Source organism: Tenrec ecaudatus, chromosome Y, assembly GCF_050624435.1.
Source record: "Tenrec ecaudatus isolate mTenEca1 chromosome Y, mTenEca1.hap1, whole genome shotgun sequence".
NCBI lineage: Eukaryota > Metazoa > Chordata > Mammalia > Afrosoricida > Tenrecidae > Tenrec > Tenrec ecaudatus.
Genome location: NC_134549.1, coordinates 20,342,873 through 20,369,702, shown reverse-complemented (window position 1 = coordinate 20,369,702; position 26,830 = coordinate 20,342,873). Strand labels below are relative to the sequence as shown.

Genomic DNA, 26,830 nt, shown 5'->3' with positions numbered 1-26,830 from the left:
AGTCTTAAAACCCACAAGGATGGGACCCGGCTTGTCAGACTCTCCACATACCCTGGGCAATGGACACATGGACCTGCTCACCTCCAGGTCAGCGGTTCAAACCCACCGTCTGCTCCCAGGAGAAAGACGGACTGTCTGTCCCCTCAGGAGCCACAGCCTCACAAACAGCCCCACAGGGGAAGCTGTGCGCTGACAAGTTCCGGGGTGCAGACAGGCTAGGGCAGGCTACTCCTCACGTGAGCCTGACTCCCCTTACCTGGAAGTGCTGTCTGTCCACACTGTCAGCCAGGCCTGGGTCTGCTGTGAGGGCAGGGACCACCACCCCGCTCGCTCCCGACTGTCAGGTAGCCCCTGCGTTCAGAGACCCACACCTACTCCTAGCTGCTGCTGAAGCCTGTCTGCTCTGTGGACAGACATGGCAGCCAACCGCCCACACCCTCGGTCTGCCGCCGCCTCGATTGCCCAAGCCCAGAGGATCAGGTCAGGTCAGATCAAGTGGGCGGGGCCCAATGCTGCCAGGAGTATGGGTGTAGCTTCCAGCTGGAAGTGCGGGGGAGGGAGGCTCCGCTGCCCCACCCCCCCAGGTGGGGATGGTCTCACTGTTTGCACAAGGACTGCCAGAAGGGCCCTGCAGGGGAGGAGGTCCCATTCAGGACCTTCGGAACATTCCAGCGGCAGGAAGCGAAGGGGTGCAGGCACGGGCCAGGGATCGATGCACACCCTGCGCCAAGGCCAGCACCAGGTCCAGTTCCTGCCCCAGGGAGGCTGGCACTGCCAGGGCACCGCAGCACTGCTCTGTGAGCTGCTCCCGGCTGCCTCCAACTCCCAGCTGTGGGTCTCCCAGAGGGCAGCCTCACCCAGGGGGCACACGGGTCCACAGACCAGCCAGGGCCCCCACCTCGGAGTCTCCCTGCCAGCACCACCCCGGGACACTGGTGCACTAACCGGGGGGCCCCCACCTGGGGTCCTTGTCATGACCCGCGAGAGCGGGGAGGGAGAGAAACAAGGAAGCCACCGGTCAGCCGGAAGCGAAGGGTGAGCGAACAGGAGGGGGAAGGGAGAGGGGAGGATGGGTGGAAGGAGGGAGGGCGGGCTGGAGGCTGGAAAGGCTTAGAGCTCACAGGGTCCCTGATTTCTGATGGTGGCGGGTTAGGGTGCCGGGTCCGGCATGTGAGCTGGGCGGTTGGCAGGCAGCCCCAAGCCTGCCCCTCTGATCCCAGGGAACCAGGAACACAGACGTCAGGAACAGAAAGGTGGGGCGGGGGACAGGAGCCAGGGGTCCAGTGACGACCCCACTGAGGACAGGCACTCTCCCCTGGTCATCTCACCACGATGGCCAGGTGGCCTGGGGTGGGGCAGGGGCGGTGGACAGAGGGGTGGACACCCGCTCTTTGGGGATGCCCTCCACCCAGGGGCAGAGGCCTCGCCGAGGGTACCCCCTCGGGCCTGCGGGCAGGGAGGGTACCGGGACTCTGCAGCTGAGGCTAGAGCCCCTCTGGGCCCGCAGGTTGGAGCAGGAGCTGCCCGCCGTCCCCTGCTGACTGGGTGGGGACCCCGCGGCCCCAGGACAGCGCGCCTGCCTGCTGGTCCGCGAGGGGCGCACGAGCCGGGCGGGGTAAGGCCCGGGGTCCCACCGTGGCACGCGGAGGGGGAGGGACCCCGAGTGCAGGCAGTCAGCACGCAGGAATGGCTGCGTCGCGGTCCAGGCATCTGGGCGCGCGGGCGGGAATGCGGCCTTCCCTCGGGGCGTGCCGGACAGACCGACGGATGGAGGGAGGGGCGCGCTGGAGCCAGGCGGGCGGGCATTGTGGGGGCTCCTGGCGCTCAGTGCAGTCGGGAAGGCTGGACTCAGAGGAAGGAGGGCGGAGCGGCGGCTCTGCTTCAGAAGGACCGGTGGACAGAGCCGGAGGGCGTGACAGTGAGCCAGGTGAGGGGGTGGGGCAGGAACGCAAGTGCCCTGGGACCACGAAGGATCCCAGACTCCTACACGTGAGGACGTGGGGACAGGATCCTCCGTGGTCAGGTACCTGTGGGAACAGAGGACGTGGGGACAGGACAGGACCCTCCGTGGTCAGGTACCTGTGTGAACAGAGGATGTGGGGTCAGGACAAGACCATCCGTGGTCAGGTACCTGTGGGAACAGAGGACGTGGGGACAGGACAGGACCCTCCGTGGTCAGGTACCTGTGGGGACAGAGGATGTGGGGTCAGGACAAGACCATCCGTGGTCAGGTACTTGTGTGAACAGAGGACGTGGGGACAGGACAGGACCCTCCGTGGTCAGGTACCTGTGGGGACAGAGGATGTAGGGTCAGGACAAGACCATCCGTGGTCAGATACCTGTGTGAACAGAGGATGTGGGGACAGGATCCTCCGTGGTCAGGTACCTGTGTGAACAGAGGATGTGGGGACAGGATCCTCCGTGGTCAGGTACCTGTGGGAACAGAGAGGACGTGTGGACAGGACAGGACCCTCCGTGGTCAGGTACCTGTGGGAACAGAGGATGTGGGGTCAGGACAAGATCGTCCGTGGTCAGGTACCTGTGGGGACAGAGGATGTGGGGACAGGATCCTCCGTGGTCAGGTACCTGTGGGAACAGAGGATGTGGGGTCAGGACAGGACCCTCCGTGGTCAGGTACCTGTGGGAACAGAGGATGTGGGGTCAGGACAAGACCATCCGTGGTCAGGTACCTGTGTGAACAGAGGACGTGTGGACAGGACAGGACCCTCCGTGGTCAGGTACCTGTGTGAACAGAGGATGTGGGGACAGGACCCTCCGTGGTCAGGTACCTGTGGGAACAGGATCTTCAGTGGCCATTACTGGCCTCCTGATGGGGAGAGCTGGGGGGGCAGCATAAGATCATGCGATAGCTCCCCACCCTGAGCCCCCTGCACCTGTCTCCCCTCCCCTCTTGTGTCAATGGGTCACAATGCCCTAAGGAGCCCCTGGAGCATGCTCTTCAGCCCCCTCGGGGGCACCTGTGGTCGGGGGCCAGTGGGGTGCCCTGCAAACTCTGGGGGATCCTCGCTCCAGATGCACAGTCTTGCATCCAGTTTGCAAAGCACGGCGCCCCGGGACTGCTCACGGCTGGAAGCCAGGAACCAGCAGAGGTCGCAGCAGGAAGGGCGCCCACCCTGCTGGCAGCGCTGCCCTGGCAGGCGGGCAGCCGGAGTGTGCTGACTGGACAGAGGCCGGCAGCAGGAGCACGGGGGACAGGGGGGGGTGTGGGATTATGGCGATGCTCCCTGAGATACCAGGCACTGCAGCGCTGCGGAGGGAGCTGCACCCTCCCAAACAGGAGTGCGGTTTAGGGGTGCAGTGTTACCGCCCCCCCCCAGTATGGGGAGTGGGGTCCATGCGAGATGGCTGGATGGGGCGCCTTCGCCTTCACTCGTTCATTCATTTGGGGTGAGAGATGTTTGGCGCCCCGGAGACCATCGCCCCCTAGGCTCTGCGAGCCTATTCCGGTGGGGGGGCGGGGGCTTGGGGCAGTTTGTGCGGAAGGGAATATAGTGTGTATCTAAAGACAGATGGCCATCTGTTTGGAATGGAATATGTTTGTCTAAGGAAGGATTTGTGTGGAAGGGAATACTGTATCTCAAGAACGGTGATACTTTTGTGTGGAATTGAAGAGTGTGTGGGTGGAGGCATGGTGACAGTGCTGTGTGGGATGGAACAGGACATCTCTAAAGGATGACCATAGCTGTGTGGAATTGTAGAGTGTGTGTGTCTGAGGAATGGTGACAGTGCTGTGTGTCTCTAAGGAATGGTCATGACACTGTCACGCTCCTCACAACACGCACATGTTTGGAAGCTATTGTGCTGAGCAAAATCGGGCAGTCCCTGAAGGCAGTCACTGTCGGAGGCCACTGTTACCAAAGGAAAATAAACGCAAGGAAAAATGGTTTTCCCACAGAGAGAAGCAGATGCTAGTGCTTGTGGAAAATCAGCGTGGGAGGGAAAGTAAAAGGAGGGGGCATAAATAATGCCCAGAAAAGATACCTAGGTAATCACACACATGGGTAGAGACAGAGAGAGCAGCAGCTATAGGCACACAGATACATCCTAACAGAGTCTGCATAGAAAGAGACATGTAATAACACAGAGACATACAGGTGAGCAGACACATATTAACATAGTGTATGTGTAAAAATGAAACCGCAGCACACATACAGGGTCATCAGAGAGGGATGTAGATAGAGAGTTGCATGACAGACCCAAACTCACTGCGGTCTTCTGGATTTGAACTCAAGGACCCTATGGGACAGAAGACCTGCCCCTGCAGGCTCCAGGGTGGTGACTCTGTACGGGCGGGGGCAGCTGATCTCTCTCCCCTGGAGCCAGCGGGTGGTTTCAAACTGCTGACCTGTAAGCAGGAGGCCACCCTGCTCCGTAAGAGCACAGACAGTAACAGATGATGGTAAAGGGGATGAAGGGATCATAGTCTCCCACGGGGGTGTCGGCGATCCCTGCAGCTCCCTGTAGGACCCCCTTCCTGACTCTGATGTTGGTCAGGGCCCCTGGAGCCATAGTCATCCTGTCCTCCATCCCCCAGGAGCGGTGAACACAGCAGGCAGGCGGGCAGGCTCAGGCGTCTTGGCAGCTGTTTGCAGCAGGGTGTCCAGAGAGCTGAGGAGTCCAGGTCTGGCGAACTAAGATTCTGGGCTGACGTCGAGGTGAGACGTGGGGTCTGAGCGGGCTGGGGCTGGGGCTGTGCAGGGGATGCCAGGAGCAGGAGCCAGGTCTCTTGATGAGGAAGTGGCACACACTTGGTTAAGTCGAGGAAACCAGCTTCTGTATCGGTTTATACAGACGGAGGGGGAAAAGGTGACAACTGGTCATGGACACAGCAACGTAGTTTGTACCTGCTCCCAGGCAGACACGGGGGACCTGCTCACGGACCTGGTCCCTGCTCACAGTCACAGACACATGGTACTAGCTCCCAGGCATACACATGGTCCCTTCTCACAGACAACACACATTACCTGCTCACAGACACACACATTCATGGTACCTGCTCACAGACACAGACACATGGCATCTGCTCCCAGACGCAGTGGGCGAGTCTCTGCCTCCTGGTGGAAATCGCGGGCGTCTGCTCCCTGGCGTGGCTTGTCTTATGCAGGTTTCAGCAAGTCACCTGCTCAGCACCATGGCCCCTGGGATCTCCAGTGATCCTGTCACTGATGTGCCCCGGGGCAGATGTCACAGACAGACATTTATTTTTTTCATTCTTAGGAAGCTGGACATCTGACTGTAGGGTACTGCATCTCTCTGTCTGTCTCTCTTCTCTCTGTCTCGGTCTCTCTTCTGCTTCAGGTCCTTGTCCTGCTGTGGGGGGTCCTGGTCCTATAAACTCATGGCCCTTCCTCGTCATCTCAGACGATCTGTATCTTACAGTAAGAAGCCTTGGTGGGCGTCGGGGCCACTCAGCATCTGACATGGCCAGCTGGAAGCTCAAACATGAGTGTGGAGCTGGAAGAGTGGGCACCCCAGGTGCCTGGTGTAACCCCCAGTCCCAGCAGGGCTCCGATAATGACTGGCTGTGAGAATCTGCTGTGAGTGTTTGCTCTGGACGACTGAGCCCAGGGAATGTCCACTCCAAGTGAGGAAGCAAAAACAAGCGGTTTATGGGGCAGGTGGGTGGGCACCAATGGTCATGCTCATCAGAGACACTCAGAACCTGGCACCCACAGAAGAGGCTCTAATCCCTCTTCATCTGCATGCCCGCCGCTCTCCAAAGCTCTCCAGATGGCCACCTCTCCCTGTCAGACCGCAGACAGTCATCAGACCATATCCTGGGTCCAGCGGGCCCTGGACAGGAGCTACCTGGCCACCTCTCCACACTCTGTAGGGGAAATCCCAGAGCAGAGCCGAATCTACGTGGGCACGGCCGGCCGTGTCAGCCAGCAGTCATCTCACAGAAGCAGCTGCGTGCTGCTCAGAGTGACCGTCCCCACGAGGCTCTCACGTTGCTTCCAGACGCTCCCTGAAGGCATTTTCCAAAGCCACCACTGTGCTCTGTGGGACATCATCCTACATGGCGTACAGACCAGTGGAACGTGGTGGCTGCTCCAGCCCCACAGGGATGTGGGAGGAAGGCTGGACTTCTGAAACCTGTGGTCAGAGCAGCCAGCCGCCGGCTGGTTTCAGGCCGGGCAGCACAGGGCGCCGTGAGTTCAGGCAGAGCCCAATGGCAGTCGGCAGGAGCTGCAAAATGAACCATCTTGGATGTTATCCATGAGGGGCCCTGAGGGGATGTGGGTTTCAGCTGGGCTGCTCACCACAAGGTCGGTGGTTCAAAACTACCAGCCACTCCAAGGGAGAACGATGAGGCCGTCTGCTCCTGTAAAGACTGACAGCCTGGGAGACCCCCAGGGGTGGTTTTGTCCTGTCCTGCAGGGTCACTGTGAGTCGGCATCCCTCGATGGCAGTGCTTATCATCCATCTATATCTTTCTTTCTATCTATCTATCTATCTATCTATCTATCTATCTATCTATCTATCTATCTATCATCTATCTATCTACTCTTCAGGAGAAAGACCAGACTGTCTGCTCCCGTAGAGACTGACGACGTAGGAGCCCTGTCCTGCAGGGTCGCCATGAGTTGGCGTCTCCTCAAGGGCAGTGGGTTTGGCTGAGGGTGGACTTTGAATTTTGTCTGAGGAGGGTCAGGAAGAGCAGGGCTGTCTCTGAGAGTCCCTGTCTCGCTCCCCCCTCAGGTCACAGGTGCAAGCACACACATGCACACACGCGCACACCCTCCTGACAATCCCTCTGTGCCCAAGGAAAGAGTTTGGTCGTGAGCACCCCTGTCAAGAGGTGCACTTTCAGCTCTGTGCACCCCATTGCTCCGCAGGTCCCAGGTACCCCCTCTGGCCCCCCTTCATGGGCAGCCGCTTGAGCACCTCCTGCGGCTTCCGGAGCCTGCAGGCCACCAACCCCAACTGGATGTCACAGCTCTGCCCCCGGCTCTGGGATGTGCCCCTGCACCACCTCTCCATCCCAGGTGAGCATGAATACACACACGCAAACACACTAACACATGCACACACATGTACACCTACCCCCACATACACCTCCCCATGCCAGGTGAGCGTGGACACACACACACGCACCTCCTCCTTCCCCCATCCCTCCTTCTTCTCCTGCCAGTTCCTCCCCTTTGCTGTCTCTAGGCTGGAGGCAGGCGGTGTCTGCATCTCTCCAGCCTCTGCCTCTGTCTCCACGGGGCCGTCTCCCCTCTGTGTCCCTTCTCCTCTGTGGTCAGGACACTACTCCTGTAGGGTGAGGGCCCCTGCCCCAGAATGACCTCATGCTGAGTAAGTGACATCTGCAAAGACACCAGTCTGAGGTCCAGAGGTGGGCAGGGCCGGGCTCCCTCAGGAAGCTACAGGGTAGGATCCGTCCTCATGGTCTCTCCCAGCTCCTGGGGCCCAGGCGTCCCTGGGCTTGTGTCAGAATCTCTCCACCTTCTGTCTTTTCCCTCCGTCACGAGGACACACTCCTGTTCCGGTGTGACATCACATTGTGGCCTTGTCTGTAAAGGCCCTGTTTCCAGTAAGGTCCCGCTCACAGGCACCCAGAACAGGGCACAGCCTCGCCCTCGCCCCCTGCAGGGGACACGTCCCAGTCCCTCGAAGGATCGTGTGCGGGGTGGTCTTGGACACGGTGCCCCCCGGTACCCCGTGCAGGCAGCCACGACACCATGACTTACTGCCTGAGCAGGAAGTCCCCCATCGCCTCCGACCAGCCCAAGGTCCTGCAGCTCCTCAGCAAGCTGATTCCCTGCGTCATCCAGCCCGTAGTGTTCAGGTGGTCCGTCACTCAGGTACGGCCCACTGCTTACCTGGGCTCAGGGAGGGCAGCTCTGTCACTCACCTGCTCGGGGGTGGCTCCTGCGTCTGCTCACCTGGGCTTGTGGATGGAAGCTCTGCGCGATTCAGCGGGGAGGATCCAAGGACCTCACACCCTCCCCCCCCCCCCAGGGTGGTCTCCAGCTGCCTTCAGGGTGCATTGGGGTTACGGGAACTGGGGGCAGGTGGGGGATCCTGGAGAGGAGCCTTTCTGGCACAGTGGGTGAGGTGCTCAATGCAAGGTCAGCGGTGTGAAACCCCACGCTGTCCTGAGGGAGAAAGACGAGGCTGCTCTGGTGAAGACTGACAGCCTTGGACACACAGTGTCCGTGGCTGTGTGCGTGCACCCTGCCATGTGGTGAGGGGCAGCCCCCCCTGTGATGTCCTGCTCAGGGTCTGTGGGGCCCTGCATCCCCCTTGAGTCCTGATAACTGGCCCCTCTCAGTAGTTGGGACCCTGAAGGGAGGCCCGAGACCCGGGTCGGGGTGCACAGGGACACAGGCAGCAGGCTAGGGTGTCATGCCTGTAGCAGCTGCGATCTACATCACTCAAGAGAGGGTCCCCAAGACCCTACAGGCTCTGACAGGGGACCCCACAGAGCAGGGGCTCGCAGGATAGGTGAGTCAGCGGCTAAACCTCCCAGGGTTAGGCGTCCACAGTCCTGGCTATCTTCCCTAGTGACTGGTGGCCATCGGGCTGGCCTAAGAGAGACTGGGCTTCCCATGCAGGTGCTGACCGTCACGGAGCAGCTGGACGCGGGCGTCCGGTACCTGGACCTGCGGGTGGCACACATGGCTAAGGGGTCCCCCAAGAACCTGCACTTCGTGCACATGGTCTACACCACGGCGCTGGTCGAGGTCAGGGGGGGCAGGTGTGTGTGGGGAGGGCATGCACCTGGTCTACAAGAGGTCAGGGGGGTAGGTGGGGGGGCACTGTGTGCACTCAGGGTGACTGCATCCCCCCGCCCCCAGGACACCCTGACAGAGATCTCTGAGTGGCTGGAGAGCCACCCCCGAGAGGTGGTCATCCTGGCGTGCAGGAACTTCGAGGGCCTGGGCGAGGACCTGCATGAATACCTGGTCTCCTGTATCAAGAACATCTTTGGAGACATGCTCTGCCCGCGGGGGGTGAGCCGGCGCACCCCTCGAGGGCGGGTCCAATGGGGCGGGCATGGGAGGCCTGGCGGGGACAGGGTCTAGGTGTGACAGCCAGAGGGAACCGGCAGCGTCGGGATGCGCCTTCACTGTGAGCCTCTGGGCCCTGGTGCAGCAAGAGCGTGAGCGCCCTGCTCCTTGCGGGATGCATCCCTGAGCCGGGGGCGAGGGTGCGCCAGGGAAGCCTGCAGTTCCCACTGTAGCCAGTGGCGGCTCTGCGACGGGCTGGGCTCCATGTCGGGAAGCCCTGTTTTCTACTGCGAAGCTGCATGTGGGAAACTATTGGGGTGCGTGGAGTGTTTGCTGCGCCCCACATCCCTGCAAAGATTGTGAGTGTGCAGACCCCCTCCTCTTGTCCTTGGCGCTGTTCTGACCCCATCCCATCCAGGGCCAGAGCGGCCCCACCCGCGGTGCCCGTGAAAGGGCTCGGAGAGGGTTGAAGCAGCAGCCAGGCCTTTCTTATGAGGCCGCTCAGGGTGGACTCAGCTCCCAGTGAGCTCCGGTCACAGCAGCCTGATGTCCATCAGGACAAAACCCCTCCTCCCCATCCCTGTGTGTCTGAGCCACGGCTGCAGCCACTGTGTCCGACCATCTCGTCGATGGCCTTCCTCTGTGTCGCTGCCCCTCCGCTTGACCGAGCATGCCGTCCTTCTCCAAGGTCTGGTCTCTCCTAACGACGCGTCCAGTGCGTGTGACAGCGTCTCGGTTCTGGGAAGCATTGAGATCTCCCTGCCGTGAACTGGATTCTCACAGCAGCCCTGCAGGGACTGCCCCTGCGGGTTCTGAGGCTCAGTCGGCACAGGAGCATGCAGCGCACCTGGTGGCTTTGAACTACTGACCTCGAGTCCAGCAGTCAGTGGCAACCTCCAGGGGACCATGGCAAGGGGGTGCTGGCTTCAGCTCCAGGGGCGCCCCCATGTGCCTCAGCTGGAACTGCATGGCACAGGTTTCTGAAGGTGACAACCAGGCGTTTTCCTTTCAACGAACCTAAGGCAGCTTGCACTGTCCAGGGTCACCAATCAGGTCTTGGATGCTGGATTGAGGTTACTGGTCATGGGGCCGGAGGACCATGCGTGACTTTTAATGTGTGCTTCCTACTGGTTATGCTGCCCAGCCCCCAGCACGATGGGGCCCTCGCAGAGGGAGCCCACCTCTATAGACAGGTGGTCACTGTCTGGGCTGATACGGTGGGCAGTGTCAGCGGGCAGCCCCCAACTTGCCCCTCACACCTCTGTCCCCAGGAGGTGCCCACACTGCGGCAGCTGTGGGCGTGTGGCCGCCAGGTGGTGCTGTCCTATGAGGCCCCAGACTCAGTTAGCAGACACCCGGAATTGTGGCCGGCGGTGCCCTACTGGTGGGGCAACAAGGTGAAGACCGACGAACTCATCCAATACCTAGAGACCATGAAGAGTGTCGGCCGCCCAGGTAGGTTCTGGGATGTGCACAGGTGTGCTTTCCAGACTGAGCGTGTGTTCTCAAGGGGCCCCTGTGGGGAGCTCAAAGCTTGGGGGCAAGATAGAGGTGCGTGTCGCACTGTGGTGAAAAGATGACATCCAACGGACGCGTTTGCTGTAAGGTGGACCACACTCCACGTGACGCTAGTGAGCCTGGTGGAACAGTGATTACACCTGGGGCTGCTCACGAAGGGTCGGCAGTTCAAACCCACCAGCTGCTCCTCGGGAGAAGGACCAGACTGTCCACTCCCATAAAGACTGACCGCCTGGGAGACCCACAGGGCAGCTCCGCCCTGTCCTGCAGGGTCGTCGTGAGTCGGCGTCCCCTCGGTGGATGGGAGTTGGGTTGATTTCAAGAGCAGAGGACCAGCCCACTCTCACAGGGGATGCTGAGGGTGGGTTTGTTCCCCAAACCCACGCCAGTCCCGGCTGAATTGTGAGGACCCTGCAGTCTCTGGTTAGACTCTATCCCTCCCCCGCAGATGTGGATGGGGCGGGGCGCAAAAGCTGGGAGGGAGGTGTGGATGTGAGCCGTCTGTCCCCTCCCGTGCACCCCCCCATTCCAGATGGGCTGTTTGTGGCCGGCATCAACCTGACTGAGAACCTGGGCTACGTGTTGGTGCACCCCTCCCAGTCCCTGGAGACCATGACGCTGCCCAGCCTGCCCTGCCTGAGCGCCTGGGTCCGTGAGCAGTGCCCGGGGCCCGGCGCCCACTGCACCAACATCATCGCAGGCGACTTCATTGGGGCCAACAGCTTTGTCAGCGATGTCATTCAGCTCAACGACAAGCTGCTGGCCTGATGATGTCCAGGGTGGGCTGACACCCGGCCACCAGGCCCTTCTGTGACACTCCCGGGCACATGCCCGGCTCCCAGTCCCACAAATGGGACCCCTGTCCTTGGGACCACATGCCTGTGAGGAGGACAGGCGGGCAGGGGCGCCTGCTGTGGGGTCTGCGTGGGCCCAGCTCAGCTCCCTCTGGCCTCCCTGGCATGGCAGCCCCCCTCCAAAGGCCACTTGCCCCAAGGACCCCTTTCCCTCCCAGACAGTCTCGTGTGTGAATGGTCGCAGCGGTATCTCCAGTGATGCTGGGTTGGAGAACCGTGGGGTGGGGTGGGGTCCCCCGGGGCCCACAGGTGTGACGCTCGGTCAACCCCGGCTACCTCTATCGGGGGGCTTTCAGGACACCACAGAGCATGTGGACAGCTCTGAGGGCCTGCGGACACACGGGATGTGCATGCGCCCCAGGCTGCCTGGAAAGACCTGAGGGCCTTGGGACCCTGCTGAGAAAGCGTCAAAATACAAACACTAGAATTGGAGGGCAAGGATGCTCTCTGCCGTGGACTCTGGAAGCCCAGCAGGCTCCCCCAGGACTGGATGCTTCTACTCCCATCTCACCAAGTGTCGACGGGACGTAACGTGGCTGCCCGGCGGGGTGGTGACAAAGGTGGAAAGGACCCGCTGAGCAGGAAGCGTTGGCGTCCAGTCCCCTCACGTGCTCTCTGAGGGTGTTTCACGTGTCAGAACACGTGTGCAGCAGGTGCAACACGCATGCCAGGCCCCACCCTATGCTCCTGCTGTGGCTTCTCGCCCTCACAGCCGCCCTGTACTCGTCTCCCATGGCGTGAGAACACGGATGGTGCATGTATGACACACATATAAAGGGCCCGCTCCAGGCCCACGCTGTGGCAAACCGTTGCCGGTGCTCATAACTGCCCCTCGGGCTTTCTCCACGCCTCGCCTCTCACCAGGTCACTTCAAACAGGGTCCCTGACTGTCCCTTCCAGGGTCAGGGGTGCCCATGCGCTGAAGGTCAAAGCTGCTTGTTCTCCATCTCTTGCTTTTGCCCCACTCACCCACCCACGATTCTGTCCTCCCCCCCCCAAGGTGCCCTTGGAGGCTGCCACGTTTCCCACTTTCCCTCCAGGCCTTGGGGCCACTTTCCAAGCAGGTGCTGCTTCCTGACCTCCCAGGCCCAGGCTCCAGAAACCCAAAGTTCACAGGAGCCCTTTCTGTCCACGGCCTGGTGGCCGGTCCTCACACAGGGCCCCTGCGCAGGGTGTCTGGGGCTGTCCCTCTCTGCGTAGGCGGACAGCCTCATCTTTCTCCTGCAGAGTGGCCGGTGGGCTTCAGCTGCTGCCCTTCCTGTTTGTAGCGTAACGAGTGGGCAACTAGCCACACCAGCTTTGAGAGTCGGGGGCCTGAGTTCTTGGCCAAATCCCGAGCACCCCTGGCCCTCCCTCCTCCTCTCAGAGAGCTCTTCCTATGGCCTGCATTCTCATTGGCCACTAGCACTGTGCATGCCCCTGAAAGAGCGGAGGGAGGCCTGGGTGCAGGGGCACTGCCATCTTTACTTCTCCTTTCTGACCAAAGAAGCCCCTAAAAGCCTCAAAACAAAACTCAATGCCATCAAGTCTGTGGATTGTGATCACCGGACCAGACAGCCTCGTCTTTGTCCTTCAGAGCGGCTGCTGGGTGTGAACCACTGAGCTTGCTGGCAGCAGTTCAAACCCACCAGCTGCCCCTTGGGAGAAGGACCAGACGGTCTGCTCCCGTGCAGACTGACGGCCTGGGAGACCCACAGGGGCAGCTCCGCCCTGTCCTGCAGGGTCACTGTGAGTCAGCGCCCACTCGATGGCGGTGATGAGTTTATCTACCTACTGGAATAGCTACCTACGCATTCAGTTCTCAGAGACCAGACTGACTGCTCCCATAAATGCTGAGCCCTGGGAGCCCCGGGGGAAGCTCTGCTCTGTGGACTGGGAAGGACTGGGTAGCGGTGAGGTTTGGTTTCCATTTACCGGGATCTCCGGCAGAGCTGGATCTCCCAGTACAGGGAGTGTCTAAGATGTCCTATTTGGAGGGGGCACCTTGTCTGGTGGGTTAGGTCCCCGGGCCGGCCTGGTCTCAGGGAACCCAGCCCTGAGAGTGCTCCTGTCCCTGCAGCCCCACCCCCTCCATGGCCTGGTCATCACTGCCAGCGAGCACTTGCCCAGCGCCAATGTCCTGTGTCTCGGCGTCCCCTCAAGACCACCGCGTTCTCCGGAGAGGCTTTCTCATGAGAAGCCTCCCGGGCCCAGGCTGCTCAGGCGCAGCATGGTCTGCACCGGGGCCAGCAGAAGGCGCCAGCCTAGGAGCACATGCATGCGTGTGCAACGTGGGTACCTGTGTGCCCTGTGCTGAGTGTGCGTGTAAGACGGCTGCGTGTGTAGAGGACAGTGCCCGGAACAGCCCGTCTGTGGGAAGTGACAACCCAGGCAAGTTGAGGTGCAGGTTAAGGGTAGCTCTCTGTTCAACCCCCCCCCCCCCAACATGACACACACAGCATTTTCAGTAGGTTCAGGAAAGCTGGGGGTCCCTGCTGGGGGACACTGGGCAAGGCATCCTGGGAGGACCCACTGGAGCGGGTGGCCAGCCCCACGTGGGGGCTACCTGATCTCCCCCCTCCCGTCTGGGGGCCCTGCTGTCCGCACGCGTGCGTCTTGCTTCCCACCCACACACCTGGCCTGCCCCTCCTTCAGGCCAGGTGGGTCCAAGGCCGGCAGCAAGCCTGGGGATCCTCGCCTCTCGGGGTTCGGTGAAAGCGGGTCTCCAGTGCTGCCGCCCTCATGTATTCACGCAGCTCCAAGGTAAACCCTGGGAGCAGGACGCCCCACAGCCACACCCGAGGGCCGACAGGGTCCCTGGAGGAAGGCCTGGCGTCCTGCGTGGTGAAGGTGGCAGATGGGCTGGGGAGGGTCTGCCTCATCAACCTGGGTTGCCCCCTGGTACGGACAGCAGCCACCCTCCTCCCACCCCCACCTTGGCTCATCAGGGGGCCGCCCGCCTGTGCCCCGGGGTCGCTGGCTCAGGAGCGCCCAGACGGGCAACCCAGTGAAGCACGGCTCCTAAACGGTCCCCCCACCTCTCCGCTAAGGGACGCGGGGCGTGTGTGCCCGGAAAGGAGTGGGCGGCACCCCGCCCCCCCAAGGTGAAGCCCTCTCCCCTCGGCCCCTCAAGAGGGACAGACGTTCGTACGTCTGGTCTTTCTCCCGGGAGCAGACGGTGGGCTTGAACTGCTGGCTTCGCGGTGAGTGGGTGGCCACGGTCCCCCACGGGGTCAGCCCACGGACAACTTCTCAGGGTGCGTGGGAACCAAGTCCCCCTGGGCCTTACTGTGCGTGGTGTAACCCGTCCTTTATTCTGGAGCAGGGTGGGGGCGTTGTCCCTCCCCAGCCTTGGTGGGTGTGGACATCTGGGCGGTGTCCACACAGCCTGGAGCAGGGCCCACCCTCCAAAGTACGCACAGAGCCGGCCTTGCTTCCTGCCCGGACAGAGGGCCGTCCCGGGCCAGTGAGGCGCCCAGGGCGGACACGGCAGCAGGAGATCAGAGCGGGCGCTCGCTGAACATCCACCGGGCGTCACTGTGGAAAGAGTTTCCGGAACTTTCCGTAGGCGGCGTTGCTCATGATGGCGGTCACGTCGGCCGCCCCTTCCTCGGGGACCACGTCCACGTGCTGCACGGCGGACTCGCGGTGCAGCCAGCTGGGGGAGGAGGCAGGCTGTGCTGAGGGGGGGACTGTAGGTGGGGTCCATGGCTTGGAGCTGACTGGCCCTGGGCGCGCTGGCGGAAGGGGGTCAGTGGGGGGGCAGTGGAAGTTCTAAGGGGCTTTCCCCAGCTCTGATCAGCGCTAACACGGGGTGAGCCCAGGCCGAGCTTCCCAGGGAACCCCAGCTGATCTGATCACAGGGAAGCTGGCGCAGCCTCGAGGACCCGAGACCCGGTGAGGCCTGCTTGTGGAAGGGGTGCAGGGCGGCCCCCAAGGCGGATGAGCAGAGTAGCCACCCACGCCCTGCGCCCCACCCCGGAAGGTGGCTGCAGCCAAGGCCGCTTCCCAGGGACCTCCAAAGACTCGGGCGTCCGAACGGGCGGAGGAGGGGTAGGGCAGGCAGCCCCTCCCGGGAGACCAGGTGCCTCTGCCCTCCTCTGTCCTGCAGGGACACGCATCAGGAAGGTGGCAGCACACATGCACCCACCCTCCATCGCTGCAGCACCCGCAGAGGCTGCTGGCTGAGCCAGGGGACCCCAACACCACTCGACTACACCCCCACGTGCAGCCCCTTCAACTCAGCTCCGCCCCAACCACCCCGTCCTGATGCCCCTGTGCTCCCCCCAGCCTGACCTCAGCTGTGCCCCATGGAGCGGAATCCGAAGGGTGACCAGCCGCCTCCCGGTGGCCTTCAGGACGGCGGCCTCCAGTGCGCTCTGCAGGCCCTGCAGCCCCTGCCCGTGCAGCGCGGACACGGCCAGCACCCCGGGCTCCGCAGGCCGGTACCTGCGAGGGAGGGGCAGTGGGTAAGCCCGGGCGGGCACCGCCCAGGCCCTGGTTCTCGCCAACCAGCTGGACTGGGCAGCAGGGTCCTGCTGGGGAGCCCCCACGGGAAAGCTTGAGAAAGGCCGCTGGGGGCTGGAGGGAACACACGGACGACGGACCCCACCGGGAGCATAGGACAGTGTGGGGGCCTCGTGAGAGCAGGGGAGCTCTCCCCACGGGGCAGTGTGCTGTCTAGGAAGAGGGACAGTGGGAGGGCCTGTCCTGATCCAGCCCTGGGGCTTCCCCTGCAGCATGTCTGCTGCGGTACTCGGGGTGGGTCGCTGCCTCGCTCACCCGGGCACCAGGTCCACCTTGTTGTGCACCTCCAGGAGGGCGCCCAGCAGCGGGGCGGGCAGGTGCAGGCTGTGCAGTGCCGACAGGACGCTGGCCTTCTGCAGCTCTGTCTCGGGGTGGCTGACGTCTCGCACGTGCACAATCAGGTCCTGCAGGGGTGGGGGATGCACGCATGGTCAGTGAAACGCAGCCCGTCCCCGCCTGCCCAGCTGCCCGCTCCCAGCCAAGGGTACACTGTGAGGGGCAAATTTGGGCGACGTCACCCACGGGGGAGGGGGGCTCTTGATGGTACAGGGACAGCAGACAAGGGGTAGACATGGGACAGGGGTGGACAGGAGCGGGATGGACATGGGACGGGTGGACAGACAGGAGCGGGGTAGACACGGGACAGAAAGGGCAGAGACAGGCATAGATGGGCAGAGGGAAGAGAGATGATATAGAGATGGTACAGATGGAGAGGGCAGAGGTGGAGAAAGGACTGAGAAACAGATTAAGACAGAGATGGTCAGCGGGCACGGAGGACAGAGCTGGAGAGGAGGGAGATGCTGGAGGAACCTGCAGACGGACTGTGTTCCCCAAACACACGTCCTGTAACTCTGCACTCGCTGCTGGCAGGGACCTGAATGGGGTCCCTGTGTTGGGTCAGGAGGACAGGTGTTCTCTGGCCAGCTGAGGACAGCCCCACACCAGGGCTCGACCAGACGCCAAGAACCGAGGGCCCTCCCCTGAGCTCGCTCCCCACGTGAACCAGGAGAGGCCTGTTTGTGAACGTCACCCACAGGGCTGGGAGTCGGGGCCGCCGGTGTCCTGTAGTCGGGACCCATCCTCAGTGAGGCTGAACTCAAGCCTGTCACACACGCCGAGCGTATGCCTGAGCCAATCAGCTGGCAGCCCGAAGGCCAAACTAGGAGGCTTCCCAGGAGATGTAGATGCAGCCACAGTCCCCAACAGAACCATGCCACCTGCCGCCATCACTGCAGACTCTGAGTGCCTCACCTGTCAACTAACGGGCGAGCACACAGCCCGGCCTCTCTGCCCCAGGTGGGCCCCCTGGTGCCCAGGTTCTCTGTCCCAGGTGGACAATATGGGTGCCTGGCTTCTCTGCCCCAGGTGGGCCTCTAATGCCCGGCCTCTCTAACCCCAGGTGGGCCCCTGGTGCCTGGTCTCTCTGCCCCAGGTGGGCCCCTGGTGCCTGGCCTCTCTGCCCCAGGCGGGCCTCTGATGCCCGGCCTCTTTGCCCCAGGTGGGCCTCTGATGCCTGGCCTCTCTGCCCCAGGTGGTGCAGGGTGCTCCTCGGGGACTCCCGGCTGAGCCCCCTCACTCACTGCTGGGCCGGCCCGAGGGGCGGCTCTCACCGCACAGGCCACATCCTCCAGGGTGGCGGTGAAGGAGGCGACAAGCTCGTGAGGCAGCTGGGAGAGGAAGCCGATGGTGTCCATGTACAGCACGGTCAGGCGCGAGGGCAGGGCGCCCGCGTGGGCCGTCACGTCCAGGGTGGCAAACAGCTGGTCCCGAGGCTGTGCGGCTGTGTCTCCCGTCAGGGCCCGGATCAGGGTGGTTTTCCCTGGAGAAGGTGCGGCAGGGCAGAGGTCACCTGGGCGGGGCTTAGCCTGAGAAGCTAGCCCGTCTGCGCTGGTGCGCTGAGGGGGCTGTTGAGGCTGCGCTGGGGCACCCCACAGGCAGCCCGCCCTGTCCTTGAGGGTGCAGGCTGCTGAGCCGGCACTGATCCACGGCTGCACATGGTTTGGTGTTTGTGGGTGGAACTAGCTTGGTGGCTGACGTTTGGCCGAAGTGAGGGTGAAGTCACTGTGGTACCTGTGAACCAGTAACCCACCTGCCCGTGGGGTCCGTCCTGGCTGGATGGGCCCATGCAGGCCTCTAACCCTACCCATGGGGTCTACCAGACCCAGACTGACCCCATGCAGGGCTCTACCTGTCCACGAGGACCAGTCCCACCCAGCCTGGGGTTCTAAACCTGTCGCTGTTCACAGAAGCAGAGAGCCTCATCTTCCTCCGGAGGAGCGGCTGGTGGGTTTGAACTGCTGCCCCTATAGTGGGCAGCCCTGCGCTGACCTCACAGCACCACTAGGGACCCTCCTGAAGCGGACACAGGGCACAAAACCCGCACGGCCAGAGAGCCCATTCCGGCTGAGTGACCCCGAGGGTCAAGGTGGGTCCCCAAGACTCAGTTTCACGGAATCAGACAGCACAGCTACCTCAGAGCAGCTGCTGGTCTCGAACCGCTGTCATGGAGGTGAGCGGCCCACTGCGACCTGCTGTGCCAGCCGGCTCCTGGGGGTCTCATGGCAGCCGATGAGCATGGAGGCCTCCAGGTGCCATGGGCAGCCTTCCGTGGCAATCGCTGGCACAGGGGAGGCTGTCCCAGCCCACAGTGACCCCCCCCCCATACGCCCCCAGTCTGCACTGTCCCAGGCTATCCGATCAGCCGCTGAGGCCCACGGGGTGGTCAGGGCGGATGTGTGCACATAGTGCCGATGTGGCCAGCCTTGCTTCCCTGTCCGTCTGTCCCGACGCCCCACTGCGGCTCAGTGCTGCTGCAGCGAGCAGGGGCCCCTGACGGGCTGCAGAGGCTGCTTGTGAGGTGCCCTGTCAGGGAACGGTTCCCATTCCCAGGGGCGCTTCAGGAAGCGGAGGGTCCTAGCACTGACCCACCGAGGCCCGAGCAAGCGCCACAGTGGGGATGACCCGTGCTGACCCCTAACCGCCCTCGCCAGCGGTCTCTGTGGACCCCTCAGCAGTGTGCCCACGTCACTCCCCGCCGTCTGGGCAGCCCTCCCCACGCCCCGGGTCCTCACCAGAGTTGGTGTACCCCACGACGGCGACCGTGGGGAGCTCGCGGCGCTGCCGCTGTCGGCGTAGCAGGCGCCGTTTGGTGGTGAGCTTCCGCAGCGCCTTCCTGATCCGCGCCTCCCTGTCCTTCAGCAGCCGCTGCTGCACCTGCAGGAACGTCTCCCCTGCAGCGCCCGGGGGCGGGGACACCGTGAGCAGGGCACCTGCGCCCACGCGCACGTCATCCCGGGGAGGGGGGGAGGGGAAGACCTGCGCGTGCGCGAGGCTGTGCGTGGAACCTGTACATGACGTCATCATCCCGGGGAGCGGGGCACCCATCAGGGCACCTTCTGTGCTACAGAGCTGAGATCACACCAGTGTCCTGAGGCCACCCTGGAGCAGGGGTGCCCGCATCGTACAGGAGTGGTGTCCTTAGAGAAGGGACACAGGGGAGACGGCCACATAGAGACGGAGGCAGAGGCTAGAGAGATGTGGCCACAAGCCCAGGAATGTCCAGGGCCCCCGAGGAACTCGTCAGGAAGGACCCTCCCCTGAAACCTCCTGAAGGAGCCCGGCCCTGCCCACCCCTGGACCTCAGACTCCAGGTCACCAGATCTGGGTGACACGTTTGTCACCTTAAGTCTCTGATCCTGCCCCCTGGCTGTGGCCCCCTAAACACACAGGCCCTGAGGTGTGAACGTGCCGGCAGGTGCCCCAAGCCACCTGCACACCCACCCTCCTAGGCATCCGGCAAGGCCCCCTCCCCGACTTCCAAAGAGCAGCTCATCTGCACCCCCACCACCCACCCTGGGGCCAAGAAGCAGCACACACACCTGAGCTCATGATGTAGCGAGAGCCCCCACCCTGTCGGTCCAGCTGGGATGTGTCCTTCTTCAGGTCAGCCCTGGTGCAGAAACGAGAGGGCATGTTGGCTGGTCATCCCCTCCCCGCCCGTCACATGCTGCCCCGTGTCCCCCATGCTGACACTGTCTGCAATGGGATCCGCTGGGCAGCCTCCTCGAGGTGCACCACAGATGAGGGCACCCGGCCCGGATTCTGCCACCAGCACCCTCAGGGTGCTCAGTAGTGAGGGTCAGAGGTCCACCCTACGGCTCACTGCTGCCCCACACTGTCTTCTGCTGTCCTGTTGTCTGCGCTGTGTCAGGGTGGGAGGAGACAAGGCTGCCAGCATCCACCTGTGCAGGGAGGTCTCAGAGTCCACCTGTGCATGGGGATCCCAGAGTCTACCTGAGCATGGGAATCCCAGAGTCTACCTGTGCAGGGGGATCTTCGAGTCTACCTGTGCAGGGGGATCTTCGAGTCCACCTGAGCATGGGGGTGTCAGAGTCCACCTGTGCATCAGAATCGCAGAGTCCACCTGTGCATGGGGAATCCCAGAGTCTACCTGTGCAGGGGGATCTTCGAGTCCACCTGAGCATGGGGCTGTCAGGGTCCACCTGTGCATCAGAATCGCAGAGTCCACCTGTGCATGGGGAATCCCAGAGTCTACCTGTGCAGGGGGATCTTTGAGTCCACCTGAGCATGGGGATCCCAGAGTTTACCTGAGCATGGGAATCCCAGAGTCTATCTGTGCATGGGAATCCCAGAGTCTACCTGTGCATGGGAAGCCCAGAGTCTACCTGTGCAGGGGGATCTTCGAGTCCACCTGAGCATGGGGGTGTCAGAGTCCACCTGTGCATGGGGAATCCCAGAGTCCACCTGTGCATGGGAATCCCAGAGTCTACCTGAGCAGGGGGATCTGAGAGTCCACCTGTGCATGGGAATCCCAGAGTCTACCTGTGCATGGGAATCCAAGAGTCTACCTGAGCAGGGGGATCTTTGAGTCCACCTGAGCATGGGGATCCCAGAGTCTACCTGAGCATGGGAATCCCAGAGGCTACCTGTGCATGGGAATCCCAGAGTCTACCTGAGCAGGGGGATCTGAGAGTCCACCTGTGCAGGGAGATGTCAAGAGTATATCTGTGCAGGGGGAATCCCAGAGTCTACCTGAGCAGGGGGATCTCAGCCAGGGCTAGTTGCAGCCGGGCCTCCTTGGTGCGGGCGTGGCAGCGGAAGATGTGCAGCACAATGGTGAAGCGGTCAAACACCTGAACGCCCCAGGCAGCTTCCAGCTCCTTCTGTGAGGGCAGAGAGGGAAGTGTCTGAGGGCACAGCTGGGCACCGAGCAAACCTGAGAACGTGCCAACCTCCTGGGCAGATGTGCACCTGGGTATTTAACAGACCTATCCAAGGGGCATGCTTGAGGACATGCACACCTGGCCAGGTACACACCTGAGCAGATGGCAAACCTGGTTGGAAACACATCTAGGCAGAGAATGCATCTGCACACCTGAATAGGTGTACACACCTGAGCAGGTGACACACACAGGCGGGTCACACCTGGCCAGGTGTGCACATCTGACAAATACATATACAGGCAGTGCACACCTGGACAGGTGGCCCTGGATAAAGTGGAGCTATCCCTCTGTTCGTCCCCCAACTCCACCGTCCTGCTGTGGGTTCTGCCCCCACCTGCATCACACCTGGTGGCTGCAGTTCGAGACCAAGGCATGTGAGTACCTTTGTGTCGGGAGCCATCCTTTCCACGTTCAGGAAGACAGACGTGACTTCTGGGGAGCCCCGGAGCTTCTCTAACGGAGAGGGTGTCACAGGTGAGCCTGGTGCCCCCCACACCTGCACCGGGAGTCATTCCTCTGCTCGGGGCGGCGGGTGCATGGAGCAGGTCCCACCTCGCCGTCTGCAGCAAGTGGGCTACAGCCCCTAAGATCCTGGAAGTGCGTGCCTGCGGGCGGGTGGGCGGGGTGAGGGGGTGGGGGTGGGGCGGGTAAGGGAAGAGCGGTCTGCGCTTCTCCAGCCCCTGCAGCGCACCTGTCAGCTGCTCCAAGTTGCCTCGGCCAAACACCAGCCGGCTGTCGGGCGTCTTCGTGGGCACCACCAGGCTCTCCACCACCGACCAGCCGTCCAGCGTGTGCACCAGAGACCGGGCCTCAGCCACCTGCCACTCGGCTGCGGCGGGAGGCAAGGCGGGTCAGGGAACAAACCCGAGGGCCCGCCCCCCGGTCGCCACGCCCAGAAACCCGAAGTGTCCAGGGCCCGGTCCATCCAGAGGCCTCCCCGCCTCTACCTGTGAGGCCCCGCCCCGGAGCCCCGCCCCGGAGCCCCTCCCCAGAAGCCCCGCCCCCGAGCCCCTCCCCGGAAGCCCCGCCCCGGAAGCCCCGCCTCCGGAGCCCCGCCAATCACCTCGGGTCAGCGTCGGCTTCCGCGGGCCCCACTTGATGTCCGGGTGGACCAGGCACACGCGCTGGGCGCCGGCCGGCAGCAGGGGCTCTCTGCTCAGCAGCGCCTCCTCCTCCTCCTCGTCCTCGTCCTCCTCTCCTTCCGAGTCCGCATCTCCTGGCTCCTCTCCCCGGGCTCCCGCCCTCCGCGCGCCCGCACGGGGCACCCATCCTCCGTCACCGCTGCCCGCCGGGCCCGGGGCCCGGGGCCCGAAGGCGGCGAGCGCGCGCACGGGGCCCGGCGGCGGCGGCGGCGGCGGCGGCGTCGCGGGCCTCACGGCGGGGCGGGCGCGAGTCTCGCGAGAGAGCCGGAGCCCCGCGCGGAGGGCGGCGCGGAGGGCCCACATGCCGCGTCCGCGGCCGCCAGGGGGCGGGCCTCAGGGGGCGGGCCTGAGGGGCGGGACTTCCGCCGCATCCCATTGGCGGCGCCGGGTCACGTGTCCTGCAAAGCTGGCGCGGGGCGCGGCGTCTCACCTGGGAGCCCTGCCCGGGGTTCCCGACTGGGAAGCACCCCAGGAGCCCCGGCGGGGCAGCATTCAGAGTGCTGGGCCGCTGACTGACGGTCCTTTGTCCAACAGTCCCGCTGAAGCAAGACCAGGTGATCACCCGCCTTAAAGGTGACACGCTGGTGTCACGTGGGGTCTCTTGAGTGGGAAGGGACTCAGGGCACCTGACCGCAAAACGAGCTGTGCACCCACCCTGGTCCCTTCTGGAGCCCTAGTGGCACCGTGGTTAAGCGCTGTAAACGGAAAACAACAGCGGCTTGAACCCAAGGTGGGAGAAAAAAACAGGCAGTCTGTTCTCATCAACATCCTCCAGCCGGTTCTCCGCAGAGCAACCTGATGACAAAAGCACAAAACACGGCGGGGCTGCACCATCCTCACCAGCGTTAAGTTTGAGTCCATGGCTGCAGCCGCCTGTCTGCCCAGCTCCTTGAGGGCCTTCCTCCTTTTCCCCGCCCCTCCACTTTACCAAGCAGGATGTCCTTCTCTGGGGGCTGGTCTCTCCCAACAGCATGTCCAAAGTACGCGAGACCACGTCTCGCCATCCGATTGGAAGCCTAGGCCACACCGTGAGGCAGTTCTCTGTAACAGGGGCCACTGAGTCGAAATGAACTTGGAAGATCAGCAAGCCTCAGAAACCCCCAGACACCCATCCTCCCTTCAGGACGCCTGGGAGCCCCGAGGTGGGAGATCTGAGGGCAGCTCAGGAAGAGCTTCCCGCCACTGGTGCATAGTCTGGAAAACTCCATCCGTGTGGAGTCAGCTTTCCCTTTCATGAATGCCCCAGACCTGCTTTGAACTCGGCCCCCACCGAATAACTACTTTCCCTTCAAACTCGCCTCTCCATTTGCGTCAGGCCAGGTTACTAGAGAAACAAGTCCAGTGACACTCATGTGTGAGAGTTTTATATCAAGAACCAATTATGCATCAATAAAACATCCGAGCCCAGTCCAGGTCAAGTCCACAAGTGTTGAGACTCACACAGCCACATGTAATGATACGGAATGCAGGATCACAGGCAAGCAGGTGCAGTCTTGTGGATCCAATGGCGGTGGATGCATCTCCAGGGATCCGGGAGGTCTCCACTTGGCTCATCAACAGGAAGGTGAAGGCAGAGATAGAGGGGAAGTTCCCAGGACCCTCCTTATGAGGAGGCCACGCCCACAAGGAAGCACCTTCTGGCTGCGACCTGATGGACAGGTAGACTCCACCCATCCTTCAAGTTCACGGAATTCTGTAACACACCACTTGGGAGAATGAAGTCTCCTTTGTTTATGCTGATATACTAATAGCAGTTTATGTTAATGAAATGCCATCATGGTCAATGATACCAAGAGGAGCCTTTTTTAATAAGCAACAGTAAGATGTGTAGGGACTGGCTGATGTGGCTGCCGTATGGGTGACCAGCGAAATGGGCAGACCCCGTGTCTTCCTATCTTCTCTGTGGGCTGCCTTGCCCGGGAGCCCTAAGGAGGCGGTGCTGGACCCCATGCACACAAGCAAGCTGCCCTCCTGCCCCTTTCCCACGGGGCTGCGAATCAGACCTTTGTGCCTGAGGGAGTTTCAGAGCCTGATTTCTCAGACACAGCTACCCAGGCCTTTCTTCCTAGTCTCTTAGCCTGGGCGCACGCCTGCAATCTGGCCTGTGATTGGTTGGTTCAGGAAGGGCCGTGTGACCTAGTGGTGTCTGTGGTAGGGTTAGGATTAACTAGATGGGCAGGCTCTGGAGTTAAGATGGCAGCTTGACCTTGGTGGTCTCTGAGCTGGCTTGACCTCAGGTGTCCCCAAGCTCTTTCTTCTCCAGGGTTGAGCAATCTATGATCCTTATCAGAAGGGAGGGGGCCGTACTTAGGGTGGGGTGGTCTGATTGGTCTTGATGGCAGCCAGCCTTTAAGTGTAAGCAGCAAGCAGCACCTGACAATTGGCGTTGTTACAGGCGGGACATTGGGGGGCGCAACCTGAGTTAGGAGAAGGTGAGTTGGCTGCATCTCCCTCCACCAGTCTCCCTCAGGCCCCAGACTCCTTAACATGAGTGTAGAGACAGCGCAGCTGCCGGGGGCAGCGGCCTCTCCCGGGTGCCTTTCTCTTGCTGTCAGCACAGCAGAGCTGGGTCAGTGGACACTCCATGGACCCACCGGGAGCACTGCACCTATGTGTGAGCCTGGCGAACGCTGCCACCCGCTGGCGGGCGCCCGTCACTGCAGCGCAGCCTTGTTTTGGCGGCATCATCTTCAGCTCTGGGAACAGCGGACTCCTGATCAGCATGACCCCAGGGGCCAAATCACAGCGGAGGCAGGCTGCAGCCGGCCCACCCCTTCTCTAACCTATCTTTTTTGAGTTAGTTCCTGGAGTTAGCGAGGATTCTTATCCCTGGTTTTCCCAAGTTTTACTGCTGTTTTTAAAAATAATTGATTTTGTTGTTTAGAATATGAAGTCTCACCACCATCAGGTCGATTCGGATTCACAGAGACCCTGCAGGACAGGGAAAAACTGCCCCTGTGGGTTTCCCAGGCTGTCAGTTTTCTCTGGAGCCTGGTCTTTCTCCCTCGGAGAGGGAGGTGGATTTGAACTGCGGACCTTGCACTTAGCAGCCCAACACGCCGCCAGAGCTTCCTTCCGAAGATGAGCGGGGCTTCAAGGGGTTGGTGGGAAAACCCCACTGTATTAATTCTCTTCCTCCACACCGTGTTTGAAGCCCCCTCAGATACATGTCCAGTTCAGGGGTGCTCACCGACACCCCATCCCCCAGCGTGCTGTAAATATTTTCCGTTGCTCTGGCGTCTGTAGTGGCCACACAATGAGCCACTCAGCACAAGGTCAGCAGTTCGAACCCCGCAGCTGCTCTGTGAACGAAAGGCGAGGCTGTCAGCGCCCATGAAGGTTTGCTAAATGTCCCCGAAACCCCAAAGGGCCATTGTACTCAGTTCTCCTCCGTGGCAGTGAGTTTGGACTCGGTTTTCAGAGATCCTGATCCAGCGAGGAGCCATCAAGCACCTGCCCATTGTCACAAACAGCGCAGGTGTCAGCGATGGCGCTGCGGACACGGGAGCGCTGGAGGGAGACGACGGAGCCGTTCACAGTGAGCCCTGGACCAGGGTAAGGAGGCGCTCACAGTCGGTGGGGCTCGGAGCTTGGTTCTGAAAGGACCGTGCTTTCCTGGCTCTCAAATACGGATTTTAAAGATGGTCAAACAGGAGCTGGTGCCACCGAGGGGCGTGGTCAGGGCTGTGAAGGTGGGGCCCAACGCAGGGGCGTGGCTTAGCCTGAGAGCGGGAACCAGGAGGCTGGTGTCCCAGTGGGGGCGTGTCCAGGTGCCCCTGTAGACTGGCACCTGCCTGTCTTTCTGCCGCTCTCGGGCAGCTCTCCGCAGGGCGTGAGTTCCAGAAACCCTCAGATGGGGTGCAGCCTCATTAGCATAAAGGCGACCCTATTTCCTACCAGGCCTTGGCCCAGGGAAGGCTGTCCCTGAGTGTGGGGCTCACACAGCCCCTTGGGGGCTGACATCCTGGCCGGTTGAACACAGCTCCTGAAGAGCCAACTATGCGCCTGTGTCCAGCTTCGGGTGCCCAGGACAGGTGAGGGCCGGAGCCGCCCCACCCTCACCCCCAACAACCGCATCAGAGGTAGGTGAGCGCACCCCCATTCCTGCCTGCCTCCCGTGTCCCCGCCCGTGGCTTCGGCCCATACCCATCAGGGCCCCTCGGGAATGCCGGGAACACGAAGTCCCCGCTTCCACACCCATCTGACACCATGCCCCGGCAGGCGGAGCCCAGGGCAGGTGCCCACACATCCAGGTGGTTCCCGTGGCTGTGTGTGCAGTCCCAAGGCCCGCCCGCCTAACCCACCTTCCTGGTCACCTGTGTGCAATGTGGTTGAGGTATGGTGTGGTCAGGTGTGCGGGCGGTGGTCAGGGTAGGGTGACGCAGCCAGGTGCGGGGACAGAGGTCAGGGTGGTGTGGGCGTTAGGGGTGACAGGGTTGGGTTGCTCCTCCTGGCCAGGTGGTGGACACCCCCTCAGCCTCGGGGTGAAGCTGCACTGGGGGTACCCACTCGGGGTCTGGGGCAGGGTCCGCCTGCAGGGGGGGCGGCGACTGTGGGTCCTGGTGCTGATGGCGGCTGAACGCCTG

At 62.2% G+C, this 26,830-nt stretch overlaps 2 protein-coding genes across 3 annotated transcripts; one reads left to right on the top strand and one right to left on the bottom strand.

Annotated features, from left to right (window-relative positions):
* Nucleotides 1-600: 600 nt before the first annotated feature.
* On the top strand, nucleotides 601-13,076 carry LOC142435592 (PI-PLC X domain-containing protein 1-like). 2 transcript variants are annotated; one of them, XM_075539820.1, is made up of 8 exons: nucleotides 601-1,035; nucleotides 4,556-4,676; nucleotides 6,861-7,010; nucleotides 7,696-7,832; nucleotides 8,586-8,714; nucleotides 8,829-8,984; nucleotides 10,253-10,436; nucleotides 11,032-13,076. In XM_075539820.1, the coding sequence occupies exons 3-8, from the start codon at nucleotides 6,890-6,892 to the stop codon at nucleotides 11,265-11,267; spliced, it is 963 nt and encodes a 320-aa protein (XP_075395935.1). In that variant the 5' UTR covers nucleotides 601-1,035; nucleotides 4,556-4,676; nucleotides 6,861-6,889; the 3' UTR covers nucleotides 11,268-13,076. The 2 variants fall into 2 exon arrangements, with proteins under 2 accessions (XP_075395935.1, XP_075395936.1); XM_075539821.1 differs by lacking the exon at nucleotides 601-1,035 and adding an exon at nucleotides 1,841-1,927.
* A 1,550-nt stretch (nucleotides 13,077-14,626) lies between these two features.
* On the bottom strand, nucleotides 14,627-22,562 carry LOC142435573 (putative GTP-binding protein 6). Its single transcript, XM_075539806.1, has 10 exons — nucleotides 22,166-22,562; nucleotides 21,794-21,931; nucleotides 21,485-21,555; nucleotides 20,912-21,042; nucleotides 19,738-19,808; nucleotides 18,931-19,089; nucleotides 17,470-17,678; nucleotides 16,115-16,263; nucleotides 15,629-15,781; nucleotides 14,627-14,990 (listed from the first exon to the last, which is right to left on the bottom strand). The coding sequence occupies exons 1-10, from the start codon at nucleotides 22,545-22,547 to the stop codon at nucleotides 14,867-14,869; spliced, it is 1,587 nt and encodes a 528-aa protein (XP_075395921.1). The 5' UTR covers nucleotides 22,548-22,562; the 3' UTR covers nucleotides 14,627-14,866.
* Nucleotides 22,563-26,830: the final 4,268 nt, after the last annotated feature.